At 44.8% G+C, this 16,013-nt stretch overlaps 3 protein-coding genes across 4 annotated transcripts; 1 reads left to right on the top strand and 2 right to left on the bottom strand.

The window, feature by feature from the left end:
* Positions 1–733: 733 nt before the first annotated feature.
* nsa2 (NSA2 ribosome biogenesis homolog (S. cerevisiae)) lies at positions 734–3,177 on the bottom strand. The gene is made up of 6 exons (XM_070988804.1): positions 3,029–3,177; positions 2,196–2,383; positions 1,935–2,085; positions 1,616–1,795; positions 1,315–1,507; positions 734–1,002 (listed from the first exon to the last, which is right to left on the bottom strand). The coding sequence occupies exons 1-6, from the start codon at positions 3,029–3,031 to the stop codon at positions 935–937; spliced, it is 783 nt and encodes a 260-aa protein (XP_070844905.1). The 5' UTR covers positions 3,032–3,177; the 3' UTR covers positions 734–934.
* A 247-nt stretch (positions 3,178–3,424) lies between these two features.
* Positions 3,425–8,296, top strand: gfm2 (GTP dependent ribosome recycling factor mitochondrial 2). The gene is made up of 20 exons (XM_070989234.1): positions 3,425–3,741; positions 3,832–3,916; positions 4,183–4,228; positions 4,308–4,405; positions 4,508–4,633; positions 4,719–4,807; positions 4,908–4,996; positions 5,074–5,134; positions 5,304–5,489; positions 5,570–5,650; positions 5,739–5,887; positions 6,060–6,200; positions 6,320–6,419; positions 6,505–6,691; positions 6,770–6,846; positions 6,936–7,074; positions 7,201–7,386; positions 7,479–7,594; positions 7,680–7,862; positions 7,956–8,296. The coding sequence occupies exons 1-20, from the start codon at positions 3,733–3,735 to the stop codon at positions 8,082–8,084; spliced, it is 2,277 nt and encodes a 758-aa protein (XP_070845335.1). The 5' UTR covers positions 3,425–3,732; the 3' UTR covers positions 8,085–8,296.
* Positions 8,297–8,339: 43 nt separating this feature from the next.
* hexb (hexosaminidase B (beta polypeptide)) lies at positions 8,340–14,013 on the bottom strand. 2 transcript variants are annotated; one of them, XM_070989247.1, is made up of 14 exons: positions 13,648–14,013; positions 13,363–13,514; positions 12,642–12,707; positions 12,490–12,536; positions 12,286–12,396; positions 12,094–12,195; positions 11,852–11,984; positions 11,589–11,769; positions 11,410–11,496; positions 11,243–11,315; positions 10,011–10,185; positions 8,912–9,002; positions 8,717–8,821; positions 8,340–8,628 (listed from the first exon to the last, which is right to left on the bottom strand). In XM_070989247.1, exons 1-14 carry the CDS (start codon positions 13,920–13,922, stop codon positions 8,565–8,567), a joined length of 1,662 nt encoding a protein of 553 aa, XP_070845348.1. In that variant the 5' UTR covers positions 13,923–14,013; the 3' UTR covers positions 8,340–8,564. The 2 variants fall into 2 exon arrangements, with proteins under 2 accessions (XP_070845348.1, XP_070845347.1); XM_070989246.1 differs by lacking the exon at positions 10,011–10,185 and adding an exon at positions 9,334–9,514.
* Positions 14,014–16,013: the final 2,000 nt, after the last annotated feature.

Below are 16,013 nucleotides of genomic sequence, written 5' to 3'. Positions count from 1 at the left end.
AAAACTGCCTGTAGAAGTAGTTATTTTCACACAGGCTGTACCTCAACTGTAACACCTATGAAGCTCTTGCATTGTAATGCGTTCATTCTAGTTTAGATACACATTTTTGTATATTTAACTCACTGTGTTGTTGGATAAATTCTAGTTAAGATCAGATAAATGATGCCTGTAAGACGCACATACGTTTAGTCCAGAATCCAGCCTGGCCTCAGATCTCAGGCCTGTTTCACTGATCTGTAGTCTGTTTGGAGCTGTGGAAAGCTGCAACCCACCATGATTTACCCTGTTTTTAGAAGCCATAAATTTATTGTAAGCTGCTTCCTGCCCTTTAATCCCTCAAACAGAACACAATGGCACAGGAAGGAAGAGGAAGAGGCTTTGATAGAGGCGAGAGCTGTTTCAATCCCTCTGAGGGCTCTGACTTTCTATGAAAATAACAGATCACAGTGAACATTTCACAAGATTTCTGCCGTAATACTGGTAAAATACTGATGTACTGTGGGGGGGGGGAGCCATTTTCATCGCAGGGTCGTTATTTGTTTCTGGTGGTTTGATCTTTTTTCATTTTTCATGTTATTTTTACGTGTGTTGCTCTGCTGCTCGGAGCAAAGCAGCTTTGTTGTACGATCTGTGCTCGATGTGTCGGGTCTGCGTTCAGTGAAACAAATCTTTGAACCATCAGGAATATTAGCAAGGGACTCTACAAGAAAGCAAAGGAGAAAAGTCCAACAGATGGTGTCATATCAAGTTTATTTATATCACATTTAACACAGTAATCCTCATTTCCTTTTCCTTTGAGCGTCCTGTTACGAAACGGTCGTGTTGCCAAGTGCAGCATCAGTGATATTCCTGACGGTCCTGTGGTTTGACGCCCATTGCTTGCTTCATCTTTGTGTTCTTTGTTGGAGTCAACAGTCCTCATGTAAAAAGAGTCTTATACCAGCAGAACTGCATTAATGCAGCCGTCGTTCTCTGGGTTGTTTGTCACCTGGGCATATTTACCTGGGAAGCGACAGAAAGAGTTTAGTTACAACATAATCACAAAGCACACTGATATTTAAACTATATTTACATTGAGACTTTAGAATTTATCACAGTGCGATTGAACACCTTTATTTTAATGTTATTTCCAACGTTTTGTGTTTGTGCAGCAATACCTGTGTTTATCAAGCCACAGTTTAACTCTTCAAACTGAAAATGGAAGTGTAATTTCTCATTTTGCAGATGTTTCTCAAGTATTTACAAAAACAGGACATAAGACACATAACTGCAGAGCATGTACACGAACTGACCGGTGGATTTCTGAGCACTCACCCCAGATCACCTTTCCTCCTTGTGTAACCAAGCCCAGCTCGCTGACATTGACTTCTACGACTGTTCCTTTCGTGATGACTCCCAGAGAGGTGTAGAGGGGCGAGGAGGGGTTCTTCTTCACTCCGAGGATGGGAAGACAGAACGTGGCCTTCAGCTCTGGATGTGTGACGTGAGCCTTCTTAAAGCGCAAACCCTGAAGCGGAACAAAGAGGGAGGTCACTTCATTTCAAAGAGAAAGCGCAGTTTAACTTCAGTCCTGACTGCACGTGAAGAAAACCTTCCAGCTATGCTGCGATCTTACCATGGGCCTGATGAAGCGCTCGTATTTTGGAGGTTTACGGGTGAAGCCGTCGCCGACAAAGCACACTTTAGTGACCATCCTCTTCCATGCTTTCTTTTGTCTCTTTCCAGTTCTGATGACTTTCAGCACTTCTGTCTCTCCCTGGGCACGCACCTTTGGCAGGGGCACCTCCCATTTGCCCTACAGGGAACATGACACATTTGTGTTTACAAACCAGTGATGTTATTCCCACACGTTTATGTCATTATCATAAAATCTTCACTGAGGCGTGTTAATGGACAAACACTGAAAAAGGGGCTGCTGACAAGCAGACACTTACAGCTTTCTCTTTCCTCTTCTGTTTGATCATGTTGGACAGGACCTTAGCGCGGGACTGTCCCTCTCTGTCCAGCAGGTAGGCTGGCACTGCTCCCTCTGGGGTCTTATCGTCATTCTTCTGTTTGGTCTTCCTCTGTTCATGCATTTTGATGCTGCAGAGATACAAGTCAGGATCATTTAGCTGTTTGTTTTCATTGTTGGCTTTTTTAAAAACACCTCACATTAGAAAAGACAAGCCCAGCGTTTCTCTGTCTCTACTCACGTCTTCTTCATCTGGATCTTCTCTGCATGTCTCTGTTTGTGGTACAGCTTGGCCTTCAAACCAATCAACTTCCTGGCTTTGTGGGACCGCTCATGGGCCTCTCGGCTCTCCTTCTTCCTTTTCTTTTCATGGTGGTCCAGGCGGTAGCCGTGCCGCTTGCGGTGTAACTCAATGTGCTCGTTCTGGGGCTACACAAGAGAAAGTAAACGTGTAATTTAATTCACCGTGAGTACAAATGCGCCCGTTTGGTGCAGAAATCTCCACTGTTTGTATATTGTAAAATTCGTACATTGGGGTTTGGGATTGTTGGAAAAACAAGGAATTTGAAGGAGCCATCTCGGGCTCTGATAAATGTTCAGCTCAATCAATAATGACATTGTTAATTGCAGACCTGAATCTATCAATTCCTCGTTTAATGGCGAAAAGACAAACGTCAGCAAAAGTACAACAATTTAGCTAAATTCTAACCTGCTAATCAAGTTAATTGAAATTTCATAATTACAGGCAATGCTTTCGTAAATGACAGGAATTAAGTACTTCTTAAGCAGTTTTTAACACCTTGTGTAAATAACTTAATCTACAATCACAAACACGACAGGGGCACTAAGGGCCGAACTGAAAAAAAAAAACAGATATTATTAACCAAAATTAATGTGTTGAATAAATTCAACATAATCATGAAACGTTTAATATCAACACTAAACACAGCACCAGAGCAGAGCAGCACGTCGTCCAGCCACATGTCAACTAAAGCTAATGCTAGCACAATATGCTAACCTGTAAACTGCTTGATAAAAGTCAAGTGATGGATTAAAAAATGGTTGTCTTCTTACCATTTTGTGTGTGAGGAGTTAAGTGTTATAGGTAACGCGTCGCAAGTGGTAACAGTTGGCAAAGACGCGGAGTATTCGGTGTTTTTAACTTGGGGCTGGGGTCCTTTCGATGTTGTTTTCCCCGAAGCCGAAATTAGAGGAAGTACGTCATCCTGACGTAGGCCTTGTCCGTTCGTTTAATATGATCGGCTTCGGCTTATCGAAAGATAACTGTGAAACTGAAACGTATTAAAGAGAAAATACACGATTTTCCTATGGTGAAGCCGGGTTAATAGTTGCTGAACAATTGTATGTACGTATTTTTAACTATATTATAATTGTTGATATTGACGGGGAGAAATTTGTGTTCGTGGCCGGAAAGTAAGACACATACGCTTTTTCCTGAGGATGTATTTTAGAGTTGTACGTTATGAAAGCGTGACATTTGACAGCGAGCGGTACGTTGTGTTGTAGGACGTTTTAAAGCTTTAGTCGGGGATAGATGTAGAGTTTAGATGCTGAATATAGCTTTAATTCTCCGTGTCTTTCTTCGTTCTTCTTCTTCTTTTGTTGGTGCAGCCATCACAAGTGGGCTGACGACTTCTTTTGATCGCAATGTTGCTTCACAGTGGATCGTTTAAACCTAAGACTGATTCTGGGGGAAAAGCTTGGAAGACAAGCTGTCATTAAAGTTTCCTGTTAGAGCTTTTCGGACACTAAGAAGGATGATTCGGGTAAGATAAAACCTGCCAAACTAAGTGCTGTCAGTGATAAATTATGTAAATATCATGTTGACTTTATAACAGGTTCCTTGTCATTGACAGGGAAGGTATCTATTCACTGCTGGGCTCCAGTGCTGCAGATGTAGAGTGAGCTGTCATGTAAAAAGACATTACAGCTTCCTCCAAGGTGCGTTCATTTAATAGCTAAATGCGTGTATGTTTAACAAAGGCACACTTATACATTAAAACATCAAAGAACCAGCTGAGCCCAGTTTGAGCCATCAATTACTGGGTTTGGTCTTTTATTAAGTAAAAACTGGACGTTTGCTGGTTAAGATTTGACAAATGTTTTGGGTTTTGAGCCGTCATAACTTCAGCAATACAAACTTATCATACATAGCATCACTGATTCGGTCAGATCATCAGTGTTGTCCTTCATGTTTTCTGTCACAGATGATGTCAAATCATTGCGGGCTGTGGTCAGTCCTGATATATCCAAGTAAGTGATCGCATTCTGCAGTCTCTGCTCTTTACATTCAGCTCCAGGCTCTGTGTTAACTCGTGCGCTGTGTCTGCAGGATCCGAAACATTGGCATCATGGCCCACATTGATGCTGGAAAGACAACAACCACAGAGAGGATGCTTTATTACTCTGGCTATACGAGAGCGCTCGGAGGTGTGTGGGATGGTTAACAAACAAGATGTGGACATATTTAAAACTTGATTATCTGCTTGTTCCTGTGTTTTTAATGTATTTCTGCTACTCGGGTGCTTTCAGATGTGGACGATGGGGACACAGTCACAGATTTTATGGCTCAAGAGAGGGAGCGTGGCATCACCATACAGTCAGCAGCAGTCACATTTGACTGGAAAAGTTACAGAATAAACCTTATAGACACCCCAGGTAGAAAAGGCATTTTTGTGAGATTAAAACATTCCAATAATGAGAAAGAGCGTCCACCTGTGTGTGACTCTGTGTGTGATTTCAGGACACGTTGACTTCACTCTGGAGGTTGAGCGGGCTCTTCGTGTTCTCGATGGGGCCGTCGCCGTGTTTGACGCCTCTGCCGGTGTCGAGGTCAGCCCGCTGCTTTCAAGCTGCTTCTCTTCTCATTGAGATATTTGCTGTGTTTTATAACCGTGTGCACGCTGAACTCAGTTGCTTCCCTTGAAAACAGGCTCAGACTATGACCGTGTGGAGGCAAGCAGAGAAGCACCACGTTCCCTGTGTTTGCTTCCTGAATAAGATGGATAAGCCTGCAGCAGAGTGAGTGGCTGAACGGTCGACCATGTCCGAGTTCTGATCTTATTTTTCCAAATTTAACTCTTTCATTTTTTCCACAGCCTAAGTTTTTCCATTGAGAGCATAAGGCAGAAGTTGAGAGCCAATCCAGTCCTCCTGCAGGTAGGCCCAGCAGCTGCAGATTTACAACAACGGCGCAATAAACAGGCTTATTGATTAGAAGCCAGATGAGTGAAAATGTGTCTTTATCATTGTAAAACTTGTAATGACTTAATGTTAGTATGTCACCATGTCGTTCAGCCGTCTCATGGACAGACATCCTGTTTCACAGATTCCTGTCGGCAGCGGCAAAAGCTTCTCAGGTGTGGTCGACTTGTTGACCAACCAGAAGCTGATATGGAATCCAAAATCTTTGGGAGACGATGGACAGACGTTTGAAAGCAAACCTCTCGACCAGTCGGATGAGCCAGAACTCCTGCAGGAGGTCAAAGAGGCCAGGATGGCCTTAATCGAGCAGGTACACGACAACAGTGTTGAAAAAGATGTGAAAATGTCTCAGATTTGTTCTCCAGCTTATATCTCTGTTCTCACTCACAGATTGCTGATCTGGATGATGAGTTTGCTGAACTGCTGCTGACTGATTTTAGTGACAATTTTGATGCCGTTCCCTCTGTAAAAGTAGGTGATGTGTTTCGTGGTGCCACTGCGTCATAAAGTCGCGCTGTTACTTGTGAATACAGAGCGAACAGTGTGGATGTGTCCTCAGCTGCAGGAGGCTGTGCGGCGGGTGACTCTGGCCCGTGCAGGCGTCCCGGTGCTCTGTGGGAGCTCTTTGAAAAACAAAGGCGTTCAGCCTCTTCTAGATGCCATCGCCGCCTACCTGCCCGCCCCCAGTGAACGGCACCACGACCTGGTGTGAGTGAATTCAGACCAGAACGTTGCAGTGAGTTAAAGGAAGATTCCGGCATGATTTGAGTCCTTTAAATTGAAGGAAGTCATGCAGGAATAGTCCTTCAATGAATATGCCATGCTGTTATGGAAATATGTTTTATCCATATTTGTCCGTTGTTGTCCTACCGTACTGCAGGCGGTGGTACAAGGACGACTTGTGTGCTCTGGCCTTCAAGGTTCTGCATGACAAGCAGCGTGGTCCTCTGGTGTTTCTCAGGATTTACTCTGGCGCTCTGAAACCACAGACTGCTGTCCACAACATCAACAGGAACAGCACGTGCGTAGTTCCCATTACAACCACGCAACCCTGATTGACCCCTGAACTACCAGTCAGTTTTAAGTGAAACCTTTAGTATGAGGTCAGAGCTTGTCTTTATTGTGTCATGTTGCGTTTAGTGAGAGGATGAGCAGGCTGCTGGTGCCGTTTGCTGATCAGCATGTAGAAATCTCCTCGATGACAGCGGGAAACATCGCTCTGACTGTAGGACTGAAGCAGGTCAGACATTAATTCCTCACATTCCTCATTATTTCTAAGGTTTCCCCTTCAAACAGGTTATTGAAGTTTTCCTCTTTCACTGAAGACCGTCACAGGGGACACCATCGTGTCATCGAAGGCTTCAGCAGCAGCTGCAGCCCGCCGAGCCCAAAAAGACGGCGGGACAGGGAAGAAGAGCGGGGAGCACACCACTGTGGTCCTCTCAGGGGTGGAGGTCCCTGATCCAGTCTTCTTCTGCACCATAGAGCCGCCCACCATGGCCAAACAGGCTGGTCAGTGACAGCAGTTATAGCTTTGCTCCCTCCTCCAGCAACTCTTTGTACTCACCACCTTTTTCTTCCCCCCAAAAGATCTTGAGAACGCACTCAACTGCCTCCAGAGAGAAGACCCCAGTCTCAAAGTCAGGGTTGACCCTGACTCTGGCCAGGTAATGCCATCATTGGATTAGCCAGCACTTCCTTTAGTCAGAGCACCTGCCACAATGAGTCCACTGAACGTGTCGCTGTCCTCCCTCAGACCATTTTGTGTGGGATGGGAGAGCTGCACATCGAGATCATCCACGATCGAATCAGGAGAGAGTACGGCATCGAGACTCACCTCGGACCTCTGCAGGTGGCTTACAGGGAGACGATTCTCCAGGAGGGCTCTGCGACAGGTGCACACATTTCTCAATCTGTCAGTCAGGTTATGAGACGGGGAGACGTAATTCTTCTCAACAACATTCTGCATTTCTCCCTCTTTTCCTTCCTGTATGACTCTTCCTGCTTGTCTTATAATGCAGATACGGTGGACCGCACCATCGGGGAGAGGCGGCATGTTGTGACAGTGGAGCTGGCCGTCAAACCTGTGGACATCTTCTCTTCGGGTGGTTTGTGTGAAATGGCGTTCACAGAGGAACTGGGGGGGCAGCTGTCAGCAGAAATGAAAGAGGCGGTGGAGAACGGAGTGCAAAGCTCAAATCTTCAAGGTATCATTCAACGGAGCTCATTTTGCCAGATCGTGTTGTTTGAGAAGTAACCAGGTCCTCTAAGTGACTTCAACCCCTGCTTCCACCCTCAGGTCCACTGCTTGGTTATCCTTTACTGGGTGTATCCACACTGATTCAGAGCGTGAACATGGAACCGGGAACGTCTCCTGCCATGGTGTCCGCCTGCGTGTCCCGCTGCATGCTGAAGGTAAACCGCCACGGCTTCCTGTGTGATAACTGCAAAATGCAGGATTATCGATAGCTAAGCTGCCGTTGTGCTTCTCTGGACGCAGGCCTTGAGGCTAGCAGGAGGTCAGGTCCTGGAGCCAGTGATGTCACTGGAGGTGACCGTCAGCGAGGAGTACCTTGGCTCCGTGCTGGGGGATTTAGCCCAAAGACGAGGAACCGTCCGAGATATCCAGAGTCGTCTTGATAACAAGGTGCTACTAGCAACTGTGCCGCTGGCGGAGATGATGGTGAGATGGCATCCAATTCAAACATCTGGTCTGTGGTTTTTGGTTTTAATGGGTCGCCCTGATAGTTATTTACATACTGGCTTCCTTCCAAAGGGCTACTCCACCATCCTGAGAACGCTGACATCAGGCAACGCCACCTTCTCCCTGAAGCTGGACACCTATGAGGCCATGAACCCCCAGGACCAGAACGCCCTCCTGAAAAGAATGTCTGGTCTGCTGTGATCCACTTTTCTAGAAACTGTTCAGCAACGGGACCAACGGCCTTCTGAGGCAGAGGCATGGCTGATAGTATCCAAAGACTTTCCAGGATTTACAGTAAAGACGTGACTGACAAGAACTCAAGAGTAAAATCTTATTTACAGCATGATTATTTATTTCCAAATAGTACCACGTTCTCAGGAGGACGCAAAATAAATCCGGAGCCAAGAATTTCATACCTGTTTTTTTTTTTTTAATATGAAACACCAGACCAGCATCTTAAATGTAAACATTTTATTCACAATTATACAAACATTCATAAAAAAAGAGTGCATTCATAAGTCTGTGATGGTTGACATTGGGTGCGATCAAGACTTCTGCTGATCTGCAGATTTAAAAAGGATGATGTGTCTCTACAAAGGCAGTTCATTCGATTTCTCAGTTTAAAATACAAGCATGGAGTTTGTCCCTTTCTCGCTCCCCCCTCCGGCCTCTCCGGCGTTTTCATATACCCTTGTACTCACGGGGACAGTAGCTGGAGAACAGCGGCTCAGCTGGGATCCCGCGCCTTACACAGGAAGACAGTTTAGATGGTGAACATGCTTCATTCAGGATGTTTAAGTTAGTGTGAGCATGCAGAGGCTTCAGATACTTACTCCACCATACGACAGCGGTGCGCAGACAGTCTGCTGAAGGCGTCGTTGATGTCTGTCACCTCCTTGGCGCTCCACAGCCGCTCAGCCACGGCACTGGCACGAGGCCTGCGAGGGACCAAAGAGCCGAAAATCAGTCGTGTGATGTGTGAAAATACATTTATTTAACAGCTTGAGGTGAATTCACACGAGCCATACCAGAGTCTGGGTGTCAGGTTGGTGGCGTCCACGTACTCTCCCCACAAACAGGCTTCTCCACCGATCACAAGCTTCTTCTGTTCCTCAGTTCCTGTTTTAAAACGCAATATTTGATGAGGTCAGCCGAGGCAGCGTCCAGGGAATCCAAAACTCCACAGGACCAGAGCGATAAACTCTACAAAATGTTTGATTTAACTGAATTACAGTTCAATATTAAGATATTTTCCCTGTGTTCATTCAACAGGCTTACACGTATTTGCACAGGAGTGACAAGCGTCTGCATCTGTGTTCAAGAGTCAATGCGGCAAATAAAATGCGGAACAGTAAAACTGAATCATATGAGCGCATAAAGAGCAAACGACCAGTTGCAGCGGGCAGGCGAGAAAAGTCTTGCTATGCAAATCAATCTTAAAGACACAAACCCTTGAAATCCTGCGGGTCGGCCTTGTAATGGCCCTGCCAGTCCTGGCCGTAGGAGATACGGTTCAGGTACCAGGGGGTGGACAGCAGGGTCCGGTACCCTGATGATGTAACATTTGCCATCTCGTTCTGGTATTGCTGCTGGTTTCCTTTCCAAACGTGGATAAGTGTGTCTGGTTTCAGCTACACAGCACACACACATACATGTGTCAGTATCAGCAAGATGAGGGAGACAAACTGAGGTGGAGCGAAGACGAAAATGTCTGAGCCTTCCAGTTCAGACATTTTGTGTTTTTACTTCTGCATTTATTGCTTTCTGAAGAACGTAATCTGCATGGTAAATGGTAAATTTCTGAAGGACCAAGCCTGACTTGTTTTCCCCCCGGCTGGTGGACACAGCGTGTACCTTTTTGCTATGACTATAACTATTGAGTTTATTGGTTCACTGCTTCAAATACGCCAGGAATGGTCCTCCACTGTGGCGAACTACGTCAATCCGTAAATATCTTATACCACCAACCACACGGCCCCATGTTCACCATCTCTGACTCCGTCACAACTGTGCAGTTTTCGAGCGTAAGCCTGTTGAACAAAGTCAAGAATTCTTTTTTGCCAGGCCTAAATCACCTTCAACAAATCATTTGATTCGACATAAGAAGCCATTTTCTTGAAAACTGACCGTTGAAGCTGAGTGGCTCAACCTTGTAGTACTTCTGCCAGTCCTGTGCGTAGCTAATGTAATCTAGGTACCATGGGGCGGAGAGGATGGTGGTGTACCCTGCTGTTGTCACCTTGCTCATTTCCTCATCAGACCGGCCGCCGATCCACACATGTACAACTGTGTCATCCTTTAGCTGGAACAGTTACAGACCACGCGGCTGCACTTAGATACTGTACGAGTGGTTGGTTTTGGTTAAAGAAACAGTTTGACGTTTTGAGGAATGCATTTATTCGCTTTCGAGCAGAAACTTAGACGACAAGATTGACACCATTTTCATGTTTGTATGCTAAATATGAAGCTACCGTTAGCGATCAGTTAGCTTAGCTTAGCACAAAGACTGGAAAAAGGGGGAAACAAAAAGTCTAGCTCTGTTCAAAGACAACTAAATCCACCTCGCAGTGGGACTAGCTTCCGGGTTTCTCTGCTAGTTGCCTGGCAACTTCTCAATGACAAGGCTAGGCTAGCTAGCTAGCAGCATTACCTTCCCCCCGTAAAACATGTTATTTGGATAAAACAAATGAGATAAACTGAGTTAATTGCAGACCTTTGGGAGATGCAGACAGGTGTATTTTGTTACCTTTGGACAGAGCCTGGCTAGCGGTTTACCCAGTTTCAAGTCTTTATGTTAAGCTAAGCTAAGCTAAGCTAAGCACCTGCTGGCTCAGACGTGAGGGTGGTATCGATCTTTTCATCCAACCTTCAACAAGAAAACAAGTAAGTTTATTTCCCAAGATGTCAAACTATTTCTTTAATAACATAGCACGAAAAACAAGTTAGAGTTAGCATTTTAAAGTCTTACATTCTTAAAGGTATACCATGCAGGATTTTCCTAAAAAACAACATAAGGACAAAAATGATCCCTTTCAATAATCACTTCATGATTTAATTAATGGGGTCATGCATTGTGGTCCCCACAAAGTTGTCAGACCCCACAACATGAGTGTGTTTCTGGTGTTGGGACCCCACAACCCCGTGAAACAAAACAAAAAACAAACCATTTTATTTCTCTGAGTCACTGCTTTGTTCTTGTTAACCCCTGCTCCCTCTCTTCATTCACTCCCTAGCTCGCTCGACCACCACCGGGCCCCACTTTGAATGCTGTGACAGACAAATCCTGCACGGTATGCCTTTAACTCTACATGGAAATAACTTTATTAATACAGCACTGCACACTATTTCTCTTCAGTTACCTTCACACCATTGTCAAAGACCTCCTGCCAGATTATGTAGCCCTTGTTGGTAGTGGTGACGATTTCCAAGAGTCTGTCAGATCAAAAAAACATAAAACAAATATTTATTTTTTTAAATAAGGAATAGAGAATAAGCAACCTAATTTAGCACAAAATGAGCGACACACCTTTGGATATAGAATGACTCCAGTTTGCTGTAGTCTTGTCCGAAGCCTTGCTGATCCATGAACTTCTGAATGTCCGGGTTGGACTTCCTGCAGGGCAAAAACAGCAGCCACTGTCACCTGCGGTCCAACCTCTGATGCTGAGAAAAAGCTTTTTTTTTATATTGAGCGCACGGTCTCACCAGCAGGTGAAGTCCACCTCATCACCTCCCAGGTGAACGTAGGCGTCAGGGAACACAGCGCTGACCTCCTTGAAGAACTGGCTCATGAAGTCGTAGGTGGTGTTCAGGATGGGGTTCACCGGTCCGAAGGTGCCAGAGGGTTTGGAGCCGGAGTAACAGGGCGTGAGCAGATCCGTCTGGCCTGAGACGTGTGGATATACATGCTGAGGGCTTCCAGGTAGTTTTAAGAGAAAAGAAATATTGACAAACAAAACAAAACTCACCTTTGCCCCAAGACTGCGTGTGTCCTGGAGTGTCAAACTCCGGGATAACGCGAATGCCTCTCAGACGAGCAAACTCAATCACCATCTTCACGTCAGCGGGAGTATACACATGCGTGTATGGGTGGTAAGCCCCCTGTGAACACGACGACAACAACCCTGAACGAGCCCTTCTGGTGGATTGTGGCAAAGACAATGTCCTAATACAGAAACGCTGTGTGTTTTCTGTTTCAAGCCTCACTGACCTGCTGGCTCAGCTGCGGGAAGGTTCGGCTCAGGTAAGGGAAGGACTGATCATCCACAATGTGCCAGTGGAAAACGTTAATTTTGTTCATCGCCATGGTTTCCTGCATGAATGAAGAACAGGGGGAAAAGATCATTTAAATGGTAAACAAAATTCAAAATGAGGAAACAAAAATGAAGACTCGCTGACGCACCAGATTCGCCAAGATGACTTTGATGGGCAGGAAATGCCGAGAGCTGTCCAGTAAGATGCCTCGATGTGCAAATCTGGGGAAGTCGCTGATTGCTGTTGAATTGATGCTTTTCTGAAAAGACGCAGAGTTAATATCAGCCTCGGCCGTTCAACAAAATGTCCTCGTTATTGATAAAAATTCTGAAAAAATTCATCCTTCGCTTACAGTCCCGTACTCATCTTCATACACCAACTGGCTGAAAGTTTCCAGACCTAAAAACGATGGACACAAATTTGACATTGATCTACTGATTAACTGGTAATGTTAGTCGCAGCGTGAATGCAGAGTTCGCTTTGAGGCGGTGCAATAGATCTTACCATGCAGGGCTCCCCAGACCTTCGGTGCTTTCAAGACAGCGTACGGCTGATCCACTGACAGCTCATCTGCGGACACACAGCATTGCATATGCATAGTCAGTCAGCGTGGTTAAAGCTTACCAGGTGGTTATTACGGTGCTTAAGTCGGGGTCTTAAGCTCTCAGGGGGCTTTAAACATTTGGTCTAGATTAACTGTGTTAATCCTAGTATCTTCCATCCAGGTAATCTCTCATTCCCCTAGTAAATCATCAGTATACGTCCTTTCTCTGGCTGTAAAATATAGCATGAAGAATCAGATAGGTGCTCCATACTATAAAGTGTTCATATCATTTGTGTGTGTGTTTGTTGCATCTTAAACAGCAAACACGCCTGGGACTGCAGTGGATTAATATTATAATTAATCATCTGCAGATTGCAGGGTGCAACTTTTACTATAAGGAGGGAGTATTCAGATCATTTACTCAAGTAAAAGCAGCAATACTGCATAAAAAATACTTCATGTCCTGCACTGAAAGTATCATTAAAGTACATGCTATTTATTAACAGGACGTCATATCTTATATGACTATTTTGCATTAACTGGAAACACTCCAGTAAAGTGCAAGTGCTTCAAATGTGTACTTAATGACAGTACTTCAGTGAACGCCACATTCCACCACTGCGCAGACGCACCAGAGTGAACGCTGTGATTTCATGTAATATCAAGGAGGAAGAGACTCACATGACTCGTCAGAAGTCAGACCCGGGTAACCGTCACAGTCGGAGTCAGGTGATGTGATCCACACCTGCAGCTCTGTCAGCTCAGATGGGCCTGACCGCCTGCCTTTGTTCAGCTGTTGCCTTTTAGCGCCGCCAAACATGTATTCATAATACCTGTTGAGAGAGACGGAGAGGGGAAACCGGTTTGTCGTGCGGCGACGGGTCCTTGAACGCAGCACGGCGCTTTGTTTTTATTTTTAAAGAGAAACCGAAACGCAAAATCCAAACCAAAAACACAGCTTCTCACCTCCTGTACGCATCCTGCAGGAGGCTGCAGCTCGGCCCGGCGGAGGACTGTTTGCCGTCCACGATTTTGAAGCTGGAGCTGGTCAGCTTGAATGAAACCTGTGAGATCTGCACTTTCTGCGGCAGAGGCCACAGAGAGCCGTACATGGAAGCCTGCGCGACGGGCTCAGCCTCCTCCTCCTCCTCCTCCTCGAATTCATCGATGCCGTTGTACTGCAGCCCCCGACCCAAGCCCAGGGCCAGGAGCAGGACTGTGAACTTCAGAGCAGCGACCATGTTGACTGTGAGCAGCGGAGTCACAAGACCCGGTGATCCGGCAGCTGCAGCGACGAGTTGAGCTGGGCGGGACTTCTCATGCGGAAGTCAGTTCTGGGCAAAGATTTAAAGGCGAACCACAAACACTTTAAAAAGCACACGTTTCTGTATGCATGAGGAAATACAGAAAGTTCAGTGTAAAGTGCAAAAAGCACGTTATATTTATGCACGAGCAGCAGTGGAAGAAGTACACAGATCTTTACTTCAGTTAGAAGTAGAAATACCACAGTGTAGAAATACTTTTACAGCTAAAGGTTTTACATTCAATCTGAAAGCACAAAAGTAAAAGTACTGGCCCTTTTCAGAACAGAGTATATTACCTAGCTGGATTATAATTACTGATAAAGTGCTCAGAATAATATCATAACTTGTTTAATTCAAGTTAAACGGTTACTAGAGATATCGAATATCAGAGGATGATATGACACACTATGATACAATAACAGCACAATAAAGATGCTGAACTGGTTCATCCTGTCACGAGCTTTCTGTAAAACACAAACCACTCTACACTGAAACAGACTGAGGCTCAGGAAAACTAAAAAGTGGTCCTCAGATATTTCACTTCAGTAAAAGCAGCAGAACCAAAGTGCAGGAATACTCTGTTATGAGTAAAAGTCCTGCACTCAAGGTTTTATTTCAGAGTAAAATACATGATATTACTGGATCAGAGTTAGCGTCGCAGTAACGTGTTCGTGGCTTTAATGCTGCAGCTGGTGAAGGTGGAGCTCATTTTAATGACTTTATGTGCTTCTGGGCAGCTTGTCAACACGTCTTGTGTCAGGTTGTTTTGTGAAACAGCGTGACAGCAGATATTTCCACACTTCCTGGAAATGTCACGCTGGATGCTGGAACGAGGGACGACTCGCCCGACAGTGTTTACTTTAATAACAAATAGCTATTCTCAACTTTTTCCATGAGATGGAATAAACGCTGAAAGGAGAATTTAAACAGACACAAACAGAAATATCTGAATGTGATAGCGAGGTAGAGCTATTGCACATTTCATTTTTGTTTAAAAAAATTTTTGCTCATTTTCTTCTAAATTAATCTTAATCAATAATACAGCCTGTTAAAATGCCTTTCCAGATCTGCTCACACTGTGCCAATCATCAGTTTCAGGTCCAGGAGTATTTTGTCCGCTAGGTGTCGCTCATGTCACATTTGTCTTTACATACACACCAAAACTCCAAGACTGGTTGAATTTCTCTTATAAAATGTTTCTATTATAGATTTATAGCAGGGGTCTGGTTGACTGCAATGCGACTAGCATAGCTTGCATTTCTCTGTCTGTTAATGACTTTTCAGCAAACAAAAGGAACATGTATTTGTTCACTGATTTCTGTTAATTTTTTGTATTTTGTCACCTTCAGCAAAGGCACAAGTTTGAAAAAACAGACAAATGATTGGTTTTGTGGTAGTTAATAATCAGACAAATAACTTTCTTTTGCCTCTTTCTGCTCATAAGCTTCAAGTCTTCAATCCCAGGGACATTTTGTCCACCAGATGTCTCTCCTGTCACATCCATGAAGCAGCTGCTGCCATTATGAGTCTTTCTCTCCAACTAATCACTCCTCTCCGGGGAGCGATGTGCTGTAATATCCTTAATATGAAGCTACTGTAACTGTGTCACCTCTGTCTTCATAAAAAAAACAGTTGATGGGAAAAGAAACAGGATGCGATCATGGAGCAGCTCTGATCACCACATGTGCACGACACAACAATAACCAACAAGATAATGACATTACAGCCTCAAGGGCCCACTGAGGAGTTTAGTCACAGCCAAAAGTACCGTCAGCGAGGACCACAGCTGTGACTCACACAAGACGTCCGGGGATAAAATTGGACTTCCCGTTCCTGGCTACCCCAACCAAAAACCACAACGCCCTTATAATCCTATAGGACTTACACGGTGTCTGCGGCGTTCAGCGGTGAGTTTGCTGTGACTCAGACAAACATGATGGTGTTTCCTATATGAGATTGTTTTGTTTTTAATTATGGCTCCATAAAAGCATAACACAAACTTTTAATTTCGATTTTCTTTGGGCCCTG

Source organism: Chaetodon trifascialis, chromosome 20 (genome assembly GCF_039877785.1).
Source record: "Chaetodon trifascialis isolate fChaTrf1 chromosome 20, fChaTrf1.hap1, whole genome shotgun sequence".
In the NCBI taxonomy this organism is placed as follows: Eukaryota; Metazoa; Chordata; class Actinopteri; order Chaetodontiformes; family Chaetodontidae; genus Chaetodon; species Chaetodon trifascialis.
Note: the sequence above shows the minus strand (reverse complement) of the source record. Positions and strands in the feature narration are given on the sequence as shown.

Bases quoted from the DNA above. Each gene is read 5' to 3' on its own strand.
- gfm2 (XM_070989234.1), top strand. The intron at 4,229-4,307 runs GTAAGTGATCGC...CTGTGTCTGCAG, and splicing joins GTCAGTCCTGATATATCCAA to GATCCGAAACATTGGCATCA. The intron at 4,406-4,507 runs GTGTGTGGGATG...GGGTGCTTTCAG, and splicing joins CTATACGAGAGCGCTCGGAG to ATGTGGACGATGGGGACACA.
- hexb (XM_070989246.1), bottom strand. From the start codon at position 13,922: ATGGTCGCTGCTCTGAAGTTCACAGTCCTGCTCCTGGCCCTGGGCTTG. The intron at 11,985-12,093 runs GTCAGTGAGGCT...TCGTGTTCACAG, and splicing joins TCCCGCAGCTGAGCCAGCAG to GGGGCTTACCACCCATACAC. The intron at 11,770-11,851 runs GTGAGTTTTGTT...CACACGTCTCAG, and splicing joins CACGCAGTCTTGGGGCAAAG to GCCAGACGGATCTGCTCACG.
- nsa2 (XM_070988804.1), bottom strand. The intron at 1,796-1,934 runs GTAAGTGTCTGC...TGTTCCCTGTAG, and splicing joins AGAAGAGGAAAGAGAAAGCT to GGCAAATGGGAGGTGCCCCT. The intron at 1,508-1,615 runs GTAAGATCGCAG...GTTCCGCTTCAG, and splicing joins AGCGCTTCATCAGGCCCATG to GGTTTGCGCTTTAAGAAGGC.